The sequence below is a fragment of the Strix uralensis genome, chromosome 6, assembly GCF_047716275.1.
Source record: "Strix uralensis isolate ZFMK-TIS-50842 chromosome 6, bStrUra1, whole genome shotgun sequence".
Taxonomy (NCBI): Eukaryota; Metazoa; Chordata; class Aves; order Strigiformes; family Strigidae; genus Strix; species Strix uralensis.
The window spans coordinates 3,014,775-3,028,678 of NC_133977.1; the positions used below are offsets into that span (position 1 = coordinate 3,014,775).

At 41.4% G+C, this 13,904-nt stretch overlaps 1 protein-coding gene across 9 annotated transcripts in view; it reads left to right on the top strand.

The window, feature by feature from the left end:
* The window catches only part of AGAP1 (ArfGAP with GTPase domain, ankyrin repeat and PH domain 1), a 398,735-nt gene that overhangs the window by 344,500 nt on the left and 40,331 nt on the right, over positions 1-13,904 (top strand). For all 9 annotated transcript variants that reach the window (XM_074872505.1, XM_074872508.1, XM_074872512.1 and 6 more), the window contains 3 exons: positions 806-960; positions 3,143-3,233; positions 9,496-9,718. In XM_074872505.1, the coding sequence (XP_074728606.1) occupies positions 806-960; positions 3,143-3,233; positions 9,496-9,718 (469 nt within the window). The remainder of the gene's footprint in view (positions 1-805; positions 961-3,142; positions 3,234-9,495; positions 9,719-13,904) is intronic.

Genomic DNA, 13,904 nt, shown 5'->3' on the forward strand with positions numbered 1-13,904 from the left:
TCCTTTCATGCTTCGTGCCTGCCCTTCCCAATTCCACTCACTCTGTTTCAGCTTCCTTGATTTTTTTAATTTGACTTTGGTGTCCCATGTGTAGTTAGAGTGCGTGTCCATTTAGTTCAGTTCTGCTGGTATTGTCATATGCCGCGGTCCTCTGGCCTGAATACTTGTCCTTATACTCTAGTAGCCCTAAGGATATTTCATTGACCCTTTCTGCTAGCTTCTCAGATCATTTTCTCATCTCCCGTGTCGAACGTGAATGTTGAATAGGTTGAACTGATTTTAATTCTGTATTATAACCCAGGGTATTTGTGCTGTAGACAAGAAAATGTACACATCTGCTTTTAATATATCTGTGCATGTAAAAAACTTCTTGAAGGAAGAGGGTAAATTGTCAAATTTTCTGTATTGTCAGCTCTTTATAGTCCATTCATCTTTTAAGTTATTTTGTGACACACCTTGATTTTTACATTATATAGCTCTTAGCACCTCGGGTTTAAATCAAAATGATGCTTGCTAGCCACTTGGTGTAGACTCAATACCAAACTCACACAGGAACTGAATATTTACCCAAAACAGTACTTTATCTGCCTAACACCTGGAGAGGAAAAAGCAATGGATCCACAAGTCATTTTCTGATGCATTGTGCAACTGCAAGGTGGTTGGATATATCCAGCCTCAAACCTCAGCTGTCCACAACTGCATTTTCTCGTTACATTGCAGAAATGCTCATCAACCAAGATTGTTCAGGCCTAGCTGTCGATATCCTTAAACTTAATCTTTCCTTCCTATTGAATGTTTTTTTCAGAACAAGAAGAAAACTTTGAGTTTATCATTGTCTCTCTCACCGGCCAGACTTGGCACTTTGAAGCTACCACATATGAAGAAAGAGATGCGTGGGTACAAGCCATAGAGAGTCAGATCTTGGCCAGTTTACAGTCATGTGAGAGCAGCAAGAACAAGGTATGGTACCCAGAGTAATACTGAAAATAAGTAATGGATGGATGATCATTAAGATGAAAGCCAAATCAGGAACTCTGAATTTTAAACCTGTACTCCTAGAGACATGCAAGTATTACGCACACAACAGAGCAGCCTTAGACCTGCAGGCGTATCTCAGATATTTCAAGACAGCTGGTGCTTGTAGCCTGTTCTACAGTTTATTTTTCACAGCAATTGAATTAATGGACCTCCTGGATTATCTTTTTTGCCTTGGGTATTGCTTTTAAAATTTTGACTGAAACTTGGAGCTAGGTCATGGACTCTCCTCACAGAGAAGTAGTGTAGTGTAGTCCACTGCTGCAGATTCAGGTTTGTTTCAGGTTAAAGGTCTGCAGAAGGCCCTTTAGGAAAAGCCTGTCTCAGAGAAGAATGGAGGCAGACCCCAAAACCTGTGTATTTACTAGTCAAATCTCTAGTTAAAACTACTAAGCTCCTACGTGGCAAAATTTAACTAAACATTCTGGTTGGCCTAACCGTAGATGTGCAGTAATGTTCAGACATAGGATTCTGCTATGATGAAGTAAAACAAATCACAGAAATCAAAGCATATGCGCAATTTTTCTTTTCTTTAATTACACTGAATTGATTTTTTATGGTTTTCTGCCTTAACTAATGTAACACAAAGCAAATCCAGGAGCAGTTCATCAAAGCTTTTTGGAAGAAGAAGAACATGGCCTAAGAGGCACAGGCCTTCTACTTCACAGTGCTTTCAGTGAAGTCTCAGATTCTAAACATGTATTTTGACAGGAAAGGGGAACAGATTACATGTTTAGAATCTGAGACTTCTTCAGCCATTGTTCGTTTTTGGAAGGGCAGGAGAACCTTCTGCTTCTTGAGTCTCTGTGTCTGCAAACTCTTCACAACTAGAGAGCAAGGTGCTGAGTGGTAGTCAAGGGAGGGAGATGGGCAATAATTGTTCAGACCTGTAGATCCATTAACGTTATCCACCTAACAGTTGTCTTTAATGATTTTATGTTGCAAGGGGGAGACTCATATTTTGAAATGAATGCCTGCTTTCATTGACCTGATCTACCAGAGTAGATCAGACACCAGTAATTATCATCATCATAATATATTTCCCATTTTGTTTAAAAAAATTATTTACTTCCAATATGTATTTCTGAGATAGAGAAAAATCACTGCTTACATGTTTTCTTGCCTTTCGTGGATTTACATTCTAATATATGTGTTAAGGAAGCAAAAAAGAGGAAATTTGTACACTAACACCTGTATAAAAATCCTAATACAGAAGAGGATAAAGAGTGAGTGGTAAGTAGCTCAGAGAGGTTTTTTTCTGTAAAGTATTACTGAGGTCTCAAAACGTGTAAGAACTAGCTGGAATAGTAAAGTGCAGTTAGTTGGACAGGCTTATTACAGAAGGACATACCTCCACATGGCCATACTTAAGACCTGGTCCTCATCCTGCTTAAATGAGTTCATTGCAGAGTCCCATCAGCTGCTAACAATTTTCTTCTCAGAGAGCCCACGAGACAGTTTAGTTGGATAGAGCTGAACTACTTGTACATCGTGACAGTCTCTCCGGGTCCAAGTAGAGGTCACTGGCAAGTCATCATGGAGAGAATTTAAATGGGAGCCATCTGATTAAATCTGACCTTTTGATGATAAAAAGGTATCAGCTCCTTTTGCAAACCATCCCTTAGTCTTCATTAGCAAAAGCATACACATCAATAAAAGAAATTGATTTTATAAAATAATATTCTTATCTAATTTATCTCAAGAAGCAAACCTACACTGTGACTACTGTTCTTGTGAATAGCAGGGTTCATTTTCAAGCTCAGTTTTCCTCTGTGCGATTTCTCCACTTGTTAGAATCCACGCTGGAGACCCCAAAACACTGGGAGCTCCTGCACAGAATGGAGAGAGCTCTGGGAGAAATCCCGAGCCGTCAAGAAGCATGGGAGGAAAGAGGAGTCCCTGCTTGGCAGGCGTGGACCTGCAGTCCTTGGAGATGCCAAAGGATCACCATTTCTTGAGAGGCAAACCAAGGACTTGAGGTTCCTTGATCACATTCATTCAACCGTGGGCTAAGCTTTGTTTTTGCCATTCATTCAGCTGACACTTGTGTCATCTAATTTTGTTGGGTTCTTATTTGTTGCTTATGTGTTTCTTTAAATATACACAGTCCCGCCTGACGAGTCAGAACGAGGCCATGGCCCTTCAGTCCATAAGGAACATCAGAGGCAATTCCCACTGCGTGGACTGCGAAGCACAGAGTAAGTACGGCCACATGCCTTCAGAAGATTCACCTCTTCTCCTGGGCCAAGTGAACACCTGCCATGGGCTTTGTCTTTTTTGGTATTATGTTCCGTATGTTGTTTGCACATTTCTTCTTCATTATGGAGTTTGTTTAATCAGACTTATGTTCATTTATACTTAATATGTGCTGTGTCGGATGCATCCTAGTTTTTTCCCCTTGTTGTTTCACGTGTCACTTTAAATGTCAGCATTTCTTTACTTTCCTTTGAAGGAAAGGAAAAAGAAGTTTGCTGTTTGACATCAGCTGGTTCCATTTTCCTCCTCTTTTGCGTGGAGAGGGCACATGTGCCATGGTAATATTTTCAAAGAGGTAGAGCTTGATTGGTGTTTTTTTGGTTTGGTTTTTTTAGAGTTACTTGTCAGAACAAACCAAAGTCATTTCTCATTATATCTGGATACTAGAAAACTGATTTGGGATTTTTTTTTTCTTCCCCTTTGTGTTTCTTTCCCTTTTCTTATTTTTTAAAACATATACTTAGTGCTCAGAAAAGTGTTCTCAAGAATACTTTGAGCTGCGGTTCACCTCACTAACCCCGGCTGAGGTCATTATTCTGGTGCTTTTTAGTTCCAGGGGTTTGCAACAAAGCCACAAAAAGGAAGTACTCTTGCTCTAAAGCAATTAGTTGTAGAAGCAGAAGGATTGAGAACTTGTGCATTTTCATTTCTTTGATATCTGAAAGTCAGAACTTTTGTGATTTTACATGGGAAATTATTCATTTATTTTGATCTGGGTATCATTTTTTTTTAAGACTATCTGTTTAGGATTTTCACTACTGGTCTAAGCCATTCTGACATCCCAGTTCACTTTAAAATGAAGGTTCAAACGGAATTGCAAGTGCTTTTGCATGACTAATTTGCTGTCTGTATAGTTAACAATTTAGCTGATTCAGTCATCCACCAAAAAAATGTATTATCCCCTGCTTCATCCTTAGAAGGCTCGAAGGGACGGTGGTTAGCACATTAACAGCCGTTTAAAATAAAAAAGATTTTTCCATACCATCAAAATTGGCTTCACATACAGACTGCTTTTAAGTTGCTTCTTTGTAAACTGTCAGATGTTCGTATGCCGTCCATAGGAGATGGATCAAGAACAAAGGCAGCTGCCCTGTCCCCGGCGGTTCAGCACGCAGGGGTGTGAGCCCTGGCTGGGCCAGGCTTTGAGCACCAGGACGGGGATGCTGTCAGAACAGTTTGTTTCACAGGGACTTTTCACAGATGGAGAAATGATAGCAACATTGATAAATTAAGGTCTTTCCGTTCCGCTGGCTAGTAGTACAGCATGCGATAAACAAGGGAAAATGTTGGTTTGGCTGGTATTTTAACATATACCGGCCAAAGTGACTCCTATTTATTAGTGTTCTTTCATCTTGACCTGGTAGTTGTTCAGGTTTACACCAAAGCTTTGATAATGTTAACTAAAAGGCATATAAGATGCTGTGCTGTGTATATGAGAAGGACAGGGTCTTCAAGTGACCTAGATGTATATTTAGCTCATTTGAAGTACTCACTGCTGTCTCTGAGCAGACCACGCTGGGAGTTTTACAGATTTCTGCTCCGGACTGTCTGTGGGTGGCATCTTCCTAGACCCTGCTTACTGCTCCCAGGCAGAGGGGGAATGTGTGATCCCTTCACTGCAGACGACTTCCCACACCCAGGCATGTCCTTCTGATGTATCCATGATCCGTTTCAGCTCTACCCAGAGTCCACGCTATCCCCAAGGTGTGTGTTTCTCTCCTCAGTCATGCACATACCCCAGTATTTATGCAGCCAAGCTAGATACTTAATCAGGAAAATGATTGTGCACGAAAGCAGCACTGGGTTTTTTTCTCTTTTTTTTTTTCTTTTCTTTTCCTTTTTTTTTTTTTTTTTTCTTTCATTTCAGCCAGGTTGGTTTTCATCCAGATCACTTCATGGGTCAAGCTGGCCACGTGTGCGTGGTGCCAGCAGGAGGGATGTGCCAAGAACATGTTGCTGGGAGAGGGCAGGGTGGGACTGCCCTTTTTGGCAGCACTCAACGCTCTGCTGTGTAGCTTTGGGGGGGGTGGGGCAGGGTGATTTTGGCATCTCAACTGGAACCTCTTAATTTGTATTCTTGGAGGTGCTTTATACCATCTATGACTCCTCTTGGCGTTTGGCCTTCCTAATTCTAAGGCCACCGTCATTCCTTTTGAGAAATCTGAGGTATTGCCAAAGCGATGTATCTTAAGATGTAAACACACACACACATGAGGTGAACCTCAGCCTGCTGCTTTTTCTGCCAGGCTTTGCTTTATTTTCTTCTCAGCCTTTCTGCCTAGTCTGGACAAGTCCTTACCCCCGGAGGATTTAGCATCACAAACACCAGCTCTCCTATGGAAAGCTTAGGTAGTTTGCATCTTCACAAAGCCAGATGTTTGGGAGCAAAGGAATATGAGATGTTGCTGTCCCTCAGTTCTATTCAAGAGCCATCAATCTTCCACTTCAGAAGTCTCATTCTTCCTCCTTCTAGAGCTCTTTGCCTTTTTAGCACTTCATCACAGCACTTTGTTTCACGGGGGAATTTCTGCCTTGTATGATAATCAGCAGCAGTAGTACCAGCAGCATCTGTGTGCCGCCAGCCTTCTGGCCCTTCGGCAGTCTCACACTAAAGTTTTTCAAAGTCCTCTTTTTTAACATTCCCATCCCACAGCAATTTTTAACATTCCCATCCCAGCTCTTTAGGTGCTGGAGTTTTTGCCCAAGAAGATCTCATCTCATGTTTCAGAAGGAAACTGATGTTGCCTTTTCCCAGAGCATGGGAGTCCCAATGCTGAATTCTGTCTGGAGAAGGCACTGAGAATGATCAAATGGCTTAGGCAAACCCTGAAGGATTTTAGCTCTTCCAGTCTTACTGCTTAAAGAGCAGATGAGAGGACAAATATGAGTCACTCTTTCAAGATATCTGGCGAGTGTGGAATATCAGGTCTTTTCCGTTGCAGAAGAAAAGAGGGAGGGCTTAAAGAAGGAGAGTTTTCAAGTCCAGGAGTCTAATAACTTACTACGGTATATTTTGTATTTGAGAGCCAAACACTGAAGCACTACTTTGGGTGGCCCTGGCAAGCCTACCATACCTATCACAAGATTCAATTTTATATGCGGAATAGAAAAAAATCTCTCAAAGAGTAGAAAAGATGCAAACTTTTCTCTCTCTTCTGCTGTGACTCTGCAAGATGTTTTCACCCCTGCTTTGTCTTTCCCTGGCTCTTCTGCCCCTCCCTTTAGAGATTCCCTCTGCTCAGCCCAGAGCTATCTTACACATGCAGAACTCATGAGGATTTAGTATGGCAAAGCCTTTCATCAGCCACCTCAGGTCCAAGGGAATAAAGGAGACAGTGGGGAGAGGTTATTCTCCTAAAAGAGCTGTTCCAAGAGCTTCCACCTTCAAATGATCAGTCTGATTGAGGTGCAAGTCAAAGTGGGGAGGAGGTTTCTAGAGGAGAGCGCTAAACACCTTTAGGAATATGGACAGCTGAAAATTGTGCTCTGGAAATACTCAGTGATTATATTTGTACTCTGGATATATTCAGTGATCATATTCTGGACATAATCAGCTCTTTTTTTTTTGACAAATCTTAAGTAAAACAAAGAGGGGAAACTAGCTTTATAGCACCTCTAGCTGCATTGAATGGACTTTTTCTTTTACCATCAAATCTGGATGTGTGCATACTGGAGGAAAGCGCAGTGAGTGCTTGTAAGCACTTAAAATGCTTCTGAGCATCCTCCAATTCAGAATTACTCTTAGCATCAGCAGGAAAAGGGAGCTGATTTTTTTATCATTGTCTTGAAAAAAAAGAAAAGAAACTATTCAAGCTGGTTTTAATGGCTTACTATCCACGTGTGATTTTTTTCAGTATAAATCAGTGATAACAATTTTCAAGCATGAGATTTTGGAAGTGTTCAACCACATATGTGAAGAGGAAGATGCAGATAGGAGCAGTGAATTGCAAATTGCAAAACCCTGAGCATGTAGTTTACAATAACTTGCCTTAATTATTGGTGGGTAGTGATTTCTGTCATCTAGCATACATCCTTTTGAGAACCATTTTTCATGTACACACACTGAAATAGATGTCCTGAGTGATATCATGTCATTTTTTTCTCAGAATCCGTTGAATGCTGTCACTTGTCCAAGCTCCTTATTAGAGCCCTGTCTTGCTCTGCATTATCCAGTTGTAACCAAGATCAACAAGTCTGTTTTTTCACTGCATGTCTATAATGATTTCAACACTTGCCTTTCCTAGTTTGCCACCTTCAAACTCAGCTGTGGGTTGTCAGATTGTTGAAATTTAGAATACTATCTTGACAAAATTTCATGTAACTTCTCGGTTATTGCTTTGGTGGACTACTTCAATCATACCAGCACTGTCAGTTGGAAGTAGGTGAGTATTTTAAAAATGTATTCAGTAAAAGATACACTAGATGTGCTTCAAGTACACAGAGATATTTGGGAGAGAGGTCAGGTCCTTAACATCAGTTCTGTTAGAATAATTGGAAAAACATAAACCAGTATTTTTCCTTTTGCTTCATTCTGAGTTTGTGCCTCTTTGAGCTCGTTGCACTTTTTGTGAAGATAACCCTGGCCTTTGCAGGTCAGGGACAGAGATTTCATTCCAAGTCACAGTTTGCAAATTTCAAATTATTAATCTGCTGTATTTAAGCTTTTACTAACAAATTAGTATTTTGGGGTTTTTAGTGTGTTTCTCATATACTACTGGTTCCCCCACTGGCAAGACACCAAAACTGGTGGAGGTGACCTGAAGAAATATGCAGGAAAGGAGTATCTCATGGTTGTCTTACCAAGGACTTGGAAAGCACAGCAGGAGTTTTGTCTCACCTTGTTTGTTCAAGATCTGAAATGCTGTATATTCCTAATATAAAACTTGGTATGGACAGGAACTGTTTAAACAAAAGATGTGGTTTTCTGCTCAAGTGAAATAAGATGGGGGATTTTTCTTGTTGGGGGATATTTTTAGATTTCTAAGGACTGACTGAAAAAATGTCAATTGGTGCCTGCAGTGAAATGTGGGACTTTGCAATTAAAATTATCTTCTTTCCTTTCATATTTTTTGTCCAAACGTGACATAGCAAAGAACTAGGAAATGTTTTATTTCCACATATTCTAACTGCCAAAAATAACTTTTCAATTCTGGGTTACACAAAGTCGAAATGAGTCTTTGGATGAAATTTTCCCAACTGGAAGGGGACACTGGAAATTCATTTTCTATCAGCTCTAAATTTTACTTAGATTTGAATAAAAATTGCCTGCCCTCTTAATTAATCACCGTTTTCCTGTCTGGCATTTGTGATAGCCTACTAGTTCTTCAGGAGGCCTGGGGTAAGGTGAGGAGAAAAGATCTGTCAGCTGGGGGGAGGAAAAAAAAGCCACCAAAAATTCCTCCCATACGTCTTCCATAGCATTTGTTAAAATGAATGTTTGTTGGAGACAGGGAGATTCATACAAATCCAGATTTAAATAACACAGGACAGTGACAAAAAAGTGAACCATCTTGGGAAATGACTTTGAATTTCCCGGCTTTTGTCAGGTTTGTCACAGCCTTATCGTTTGCGGGGTTATTTTTTTTGTGTGTGTGTGTCGGTGGAATCCTTCTGGCTCGTACACTAAAACTGGGACTGTTCAAAGTATCACATTTTCATCTTAGTTCTTATCTCCCTGATCTTAGAGATGAAAACATACCCCATAGTGTGTTAGATGTAAAAGCCATATGTAGGTGATGATATAGATGGTTATTAAGGGAGTTGATATAGTTAGCAACAGAGACATTGTATCTAGTCACTCTTTTTTTTTTTCTCCTTTTTCCCTTGTAATTGGCTACGAGCGGCTCTAGATTCCCAAGGAGGGTCTTTCTCCACTGCTTCATCATCAGCTGCCTGCCACTGCGTTTGTATTTTCTTTGTTTCTTCTTTTCTCTAATGCATATTTTTCTTTTGACTGGAGGTGGAATGATACATCTTTTGAGACCGCCCCTCCATAACTTTTTTCACTCCTTAGGGTTTCTCAGAAGAGTTAGTATCTCCGTAGTGCAAAATTGACCCTACTGGAAGACCTTCCAACTGTGCTTTTGGACACGACACCTGCATTTTTTTATTCCCCTGGAGCCAAAGTCTTTATTCACAAACATTACCTAGAAAGTTTTGTTAGGTGTTTTGTTGTCCTAATTGCTTGTGTCCTTTTTCCTGTAGACCCTGACTGGGCCAGTTTGAATCTGGGAGCCCTCATATGTATCGAATGCTCAGGTATACACCGAAACCTTGGCACGCACCTGTCCCGGGTCCGCTCTCTCGACCTGGATGACTGGCCTATAGAGCTCATCAAGGTGATGTCTTCTATCGGGAACGAGCTGGCAAACAGCGTCTGGGAGGAGAGCAGCCAAGGCCATATGAAACCTTCATCAGACTCCACAAGGTAGGCTTTCTTACTCCATCTGGCCGTGCTACGCAGCGGGCAGGGAGCGTGTGATACTGCACATGGTCGAGTCTGTAAGCTGTGAGCACATAAATCCTCATTTTGGCATTGCAGTCAGAGGTGGCAGGGCGTTACGACGTTTTACAACATGGACTTTGAAAATTCTCCCTTGGAGTACGCCTTGTAAAAATCATTAAGTATATATATCTTCACTGGGTGCACAGGCAGAACACGTGTCAAAGCGGGGGGGTGTCAAAAGTTGAGTGACCCTGTTACTTTTTCAGTCTTGTGAAGGTTTCCTCAGCAGCTCTACAGTTTTTTTTGTTCAGTTGACTGACCGACAAAGCAGTGGGAGATTGAAACCTCCCGCCTGGTTGTTCCTCAATCTAAATTATACTGTATTGCGTTTCTTTGTTTCAGTCGGCCACAAAGTTCCTGGCTCTTGGACTATCAGTTTGTGATTAATAATCTGCCTTCAGTAGTTCGAGCTTACCCAGGAATTTGTACCTGGCTGTCGGGTCTTTGGGTTCTCATCACAGATGTTGAAAGTCCTGCTCACTGTGGCCTTGCTTACTTTTTTTATGTGAAATCATAAGTTGGTGGAGGGCTGTGTTTCCTATGAGAACAGTATTTTGCCTACCTCTCATAGCTCAACACAGTGAAAAAATCTTTCTGCGATATGTTGTCCTACCAAAAGCCAAAGGATTTTTATGCTTAATTTATCTGATCAGTGTCAAAGAAAGATGTTTTGAAAATGCTTTTCTGATTTTAGTAGATTTGAGGTGTAAGCGCCACTAGTTACAACTAAGGTGTTGGCTTGGGGGAAGCAGGGTGACCTCTGGCAGACTGCGTTTCAGCAGGGGGGGTTCAGGCAGGAGAAGGACCTTCTGGACTACCTTGCACAGCTGGGCCAACCTTTGAAGTTGTCTTCAGAAGTGCGTTATAATTGTCTTAGGGGGAGCTCCAGGGGGGCAGCCTGCATCCAAGCCCTGGTCAGTCCCCAGGTAGCAAACAGCACAATGGAGGTTTAGCTCTCAGCGTTCGCCTCCTGCATATGAGAGAAATCAGAGGGAATTACGTTCTGATTTTGTTGATGTGTATTTCTGGATCTGCTTTTTTCCAACACCAGATCAAGTGAAATTATAACCTGGGAGCGTATACCTGGGCCACCTCCTGTGGTGTAGGAGTAGGTTTGTACTATTGTCTGTAATAAAGTCAACTGTTTCTTATTGCATTATTTCGTTAGCACTGAAAAATGAATTTGTGGTGCCACCTTTGGTTCATCTTCGAGAATGAAGCCAGTACATTAATCAGGCTACTTAGACGAATGACTACGCGTATAAAAATGTTGAGGTAGACCTACACCGAGGTTTTGTTCACACATAAACTATATGTCTGCTGTATACATGTATATTATTAGACAGCAAAGAAAATTATTTTATCAGGTAGATTGAAATCAACTTATTGCTGCCTTTCGGTCATTAGTATTAGTTTAATCCAGAGATCTTATATTGTTGCACCTAACAAATATATGTTGCTCCTTACTACTGAGGTGAGCTAGAGAGATACCTCAGTTCTAAATACTTAAAAAAGAAAGGCTTACACTCAACTGGATTTTTATTTTTTAACACCCCCCCATTATTTTAGCATTCATATAATAAAGATATTATCATGAAAAATCTAAAATATATATGACTGTGATGAAAACAGAGCCATCCATTTGAATTAATTCATTTTTTGTGTTTCAAATTGAATTTTACTTATAGAAAATCAACTTTGTTCTCTTTGTATCTCATGCTCAGGGCTTATTTTAATTCTTCTTTGTTTCTGTACATCTTCATGTTTATATTCAGCTGCTTATGTTTGTCAGTGACAAAATTGCACTTTCTTTCCTGCACTATAACATTTTTGGACAAAAAAATTAATTTTATAAATACGCATTTCCTGCTATGTGTCCAAGTGCACACTTATGATGGAAGAGCTGCTACAAAAAGTAGCATTAAGATTATGTGAAAATTTTCCCACAAAGCAATTGTAATCTTGCTTTGCCACTCCTGGTTTTTCTGCTCTTTGCAGCAGGGACTGAAGTGATATTTTTCATGTAAATATCTGAAAGGTCTGCTTTTTCAAAGTACGTTCCTTCTTTTTTACTTTACTTTGGTCTCTAAGCATCGTAATCCTTCTGTCCAAGATGTGGCAAGAAAATAAGTTCAAGTTCTTTAGATATAGGTTGTGCATTCCATTTTCTCACTGCTGTTTGCAGTTTTGCATGAGGAATTATCAGAAGCAGCTACAATGGACCTGAAATGGGGTTAACCAAACCCCCTTTTTTTGTTGTTGAGGGACTGAAGGGGGAGAAGGCAACTGAAGTTGAGGGACTGGGGGAGGAGGCAAGGAAGTAAGCAAGTAGAAATATGTCAGGGAGCTGAGATTTGGACTTCTGGTGGAGAAGGGATGGAGGGAGTCCAAGGATGTTTGGAGATCAGGGAAGAAAGAAGCATTCAGCAGAACTCCTTCTGAAGGGGCAGAGAGCTGAGAGCTGTTGCTGGGGGGCTGTTCCAGCCCATCCTGGTGAGCTCTGGGATCAGCTGGAGTCTGAGAGCCACCGTGTCAGGGGCTCACACTTTAAGGTGCTCCTGCTTTAAGGAGTTCTCACCAAAGCCCCATCAGGTGGGAGAGGGAGGTGCTCCCATGTTTTCCTGCAGGCTTCTCCTGAACTTGTTCATATCCCCATTCCCTCCTGCAGACCCGCTTCCTACATCTGTCCTGCCTAGTGCTCCCATTTTCAATTCTCCTTGATTTACTTATTAATCCACCCTCCGTGGCTTTCCATGTTTGCTCAGACCTTCAGGCTGTGCCTGCAAACACAGTGTTGGAAACACAAGAACAGAAAACTTCTTAATCGTTCCCCCAAGTGATTCAAAGGCTTAGCACAAAGCATCAGTAAAAGACCTTAGATAAACACAATCTTCACACGTGTTTCTTTGACAGACATGGCTCTTCACTCTTCTGTCTCTACGGTGCCATCCCCAGAGCACCAAAAGTTATCAGCACAATGATGGACCCTCTGTTAATGGACACTTGTAGAGGGGATCAAGCATACATGGGTTTCACTATTTCATGTTGTGTCTTTCTATTGGAGATGAAGCCATCAGTGAAAACCCACAGGCTTTCTGGGGGCAAAAGAAGGTTATTGACTGCTCCACAGATACCGAATCTGTTGGGCTGTGACGCTCAAGGAGTGTTCACATGCTGGACTTAAAGGAACCTGGAAGTCTTGACATGGCTCCAAAAGCAGTCCCTTCAGCTTGGAAGAAGCTGGCACTGATCACTGAATCATGGCAGTGGCATCGCATGCATTTCTGTTGAGTAGGAGGAAGGGTGGAGAGACCCAGGGAGGTGGATGTTTTGCACGAGGGATTGCCAAATGGCTACTCTAGGTCACGCCATAATTAAGGAATCTTACTTGGGAAAATGTCACCGATATTTCTAAAAATAGAGCTGCGAGTACAGCTTGAATCTTTAATTTTGTACGCTCAAAAATGAGATAAACATTATCAAACTTAAACCACATCAAATATACCAGACTGCTGTTCTTTCCTAGTCCACTCAAATTCACTTAAAACTCTTTCTCTGGAAAGTCGTGGGGAAAGATAAACCTGGAAATGTATTTTGAAGATCAGAAAGGCTCTCGGATTGGAGGGTGTGAACTCAAAGCCTGAGAGTTTTGTAGCAAAAGGCATTAGTCCTGTTACTTTCATCAAGGATATATTGCCCAGGTATTTTCAGGTATGTTAACACATGCCAGGTCTCATTAAGTCTGAGAGACAGTTTATAAAATAAGCAGATCTCCAGGTCATTCGGTGTCTCTGGATCAAAAGCAACACTTTGGATGGCCTCTAGCCTGAAAGTGGAAAGCAGCGCAGGTGCAGTGGGATCCCCAAGGAATGAGTGCAGCAGTAGCATGATGCAAAGTTCAGACTGAGGGTGTTGGCATGATTACAGGGAGGGAAGGGGAATAAACAAGCTCCTGGTGAGCACGAAAAGTTGGCGAAGCGGCAGAAAACTCAAGCACAGACAAATACGTGAATGTGAAAGAGAAAGGGGACCAGCTGGCCTCTGAGTTGTGGTGTCCGTGGGTCCCTGATTAGGTCAGCTTTGGAAGGCTGGTAATTGGTTCCAGCAA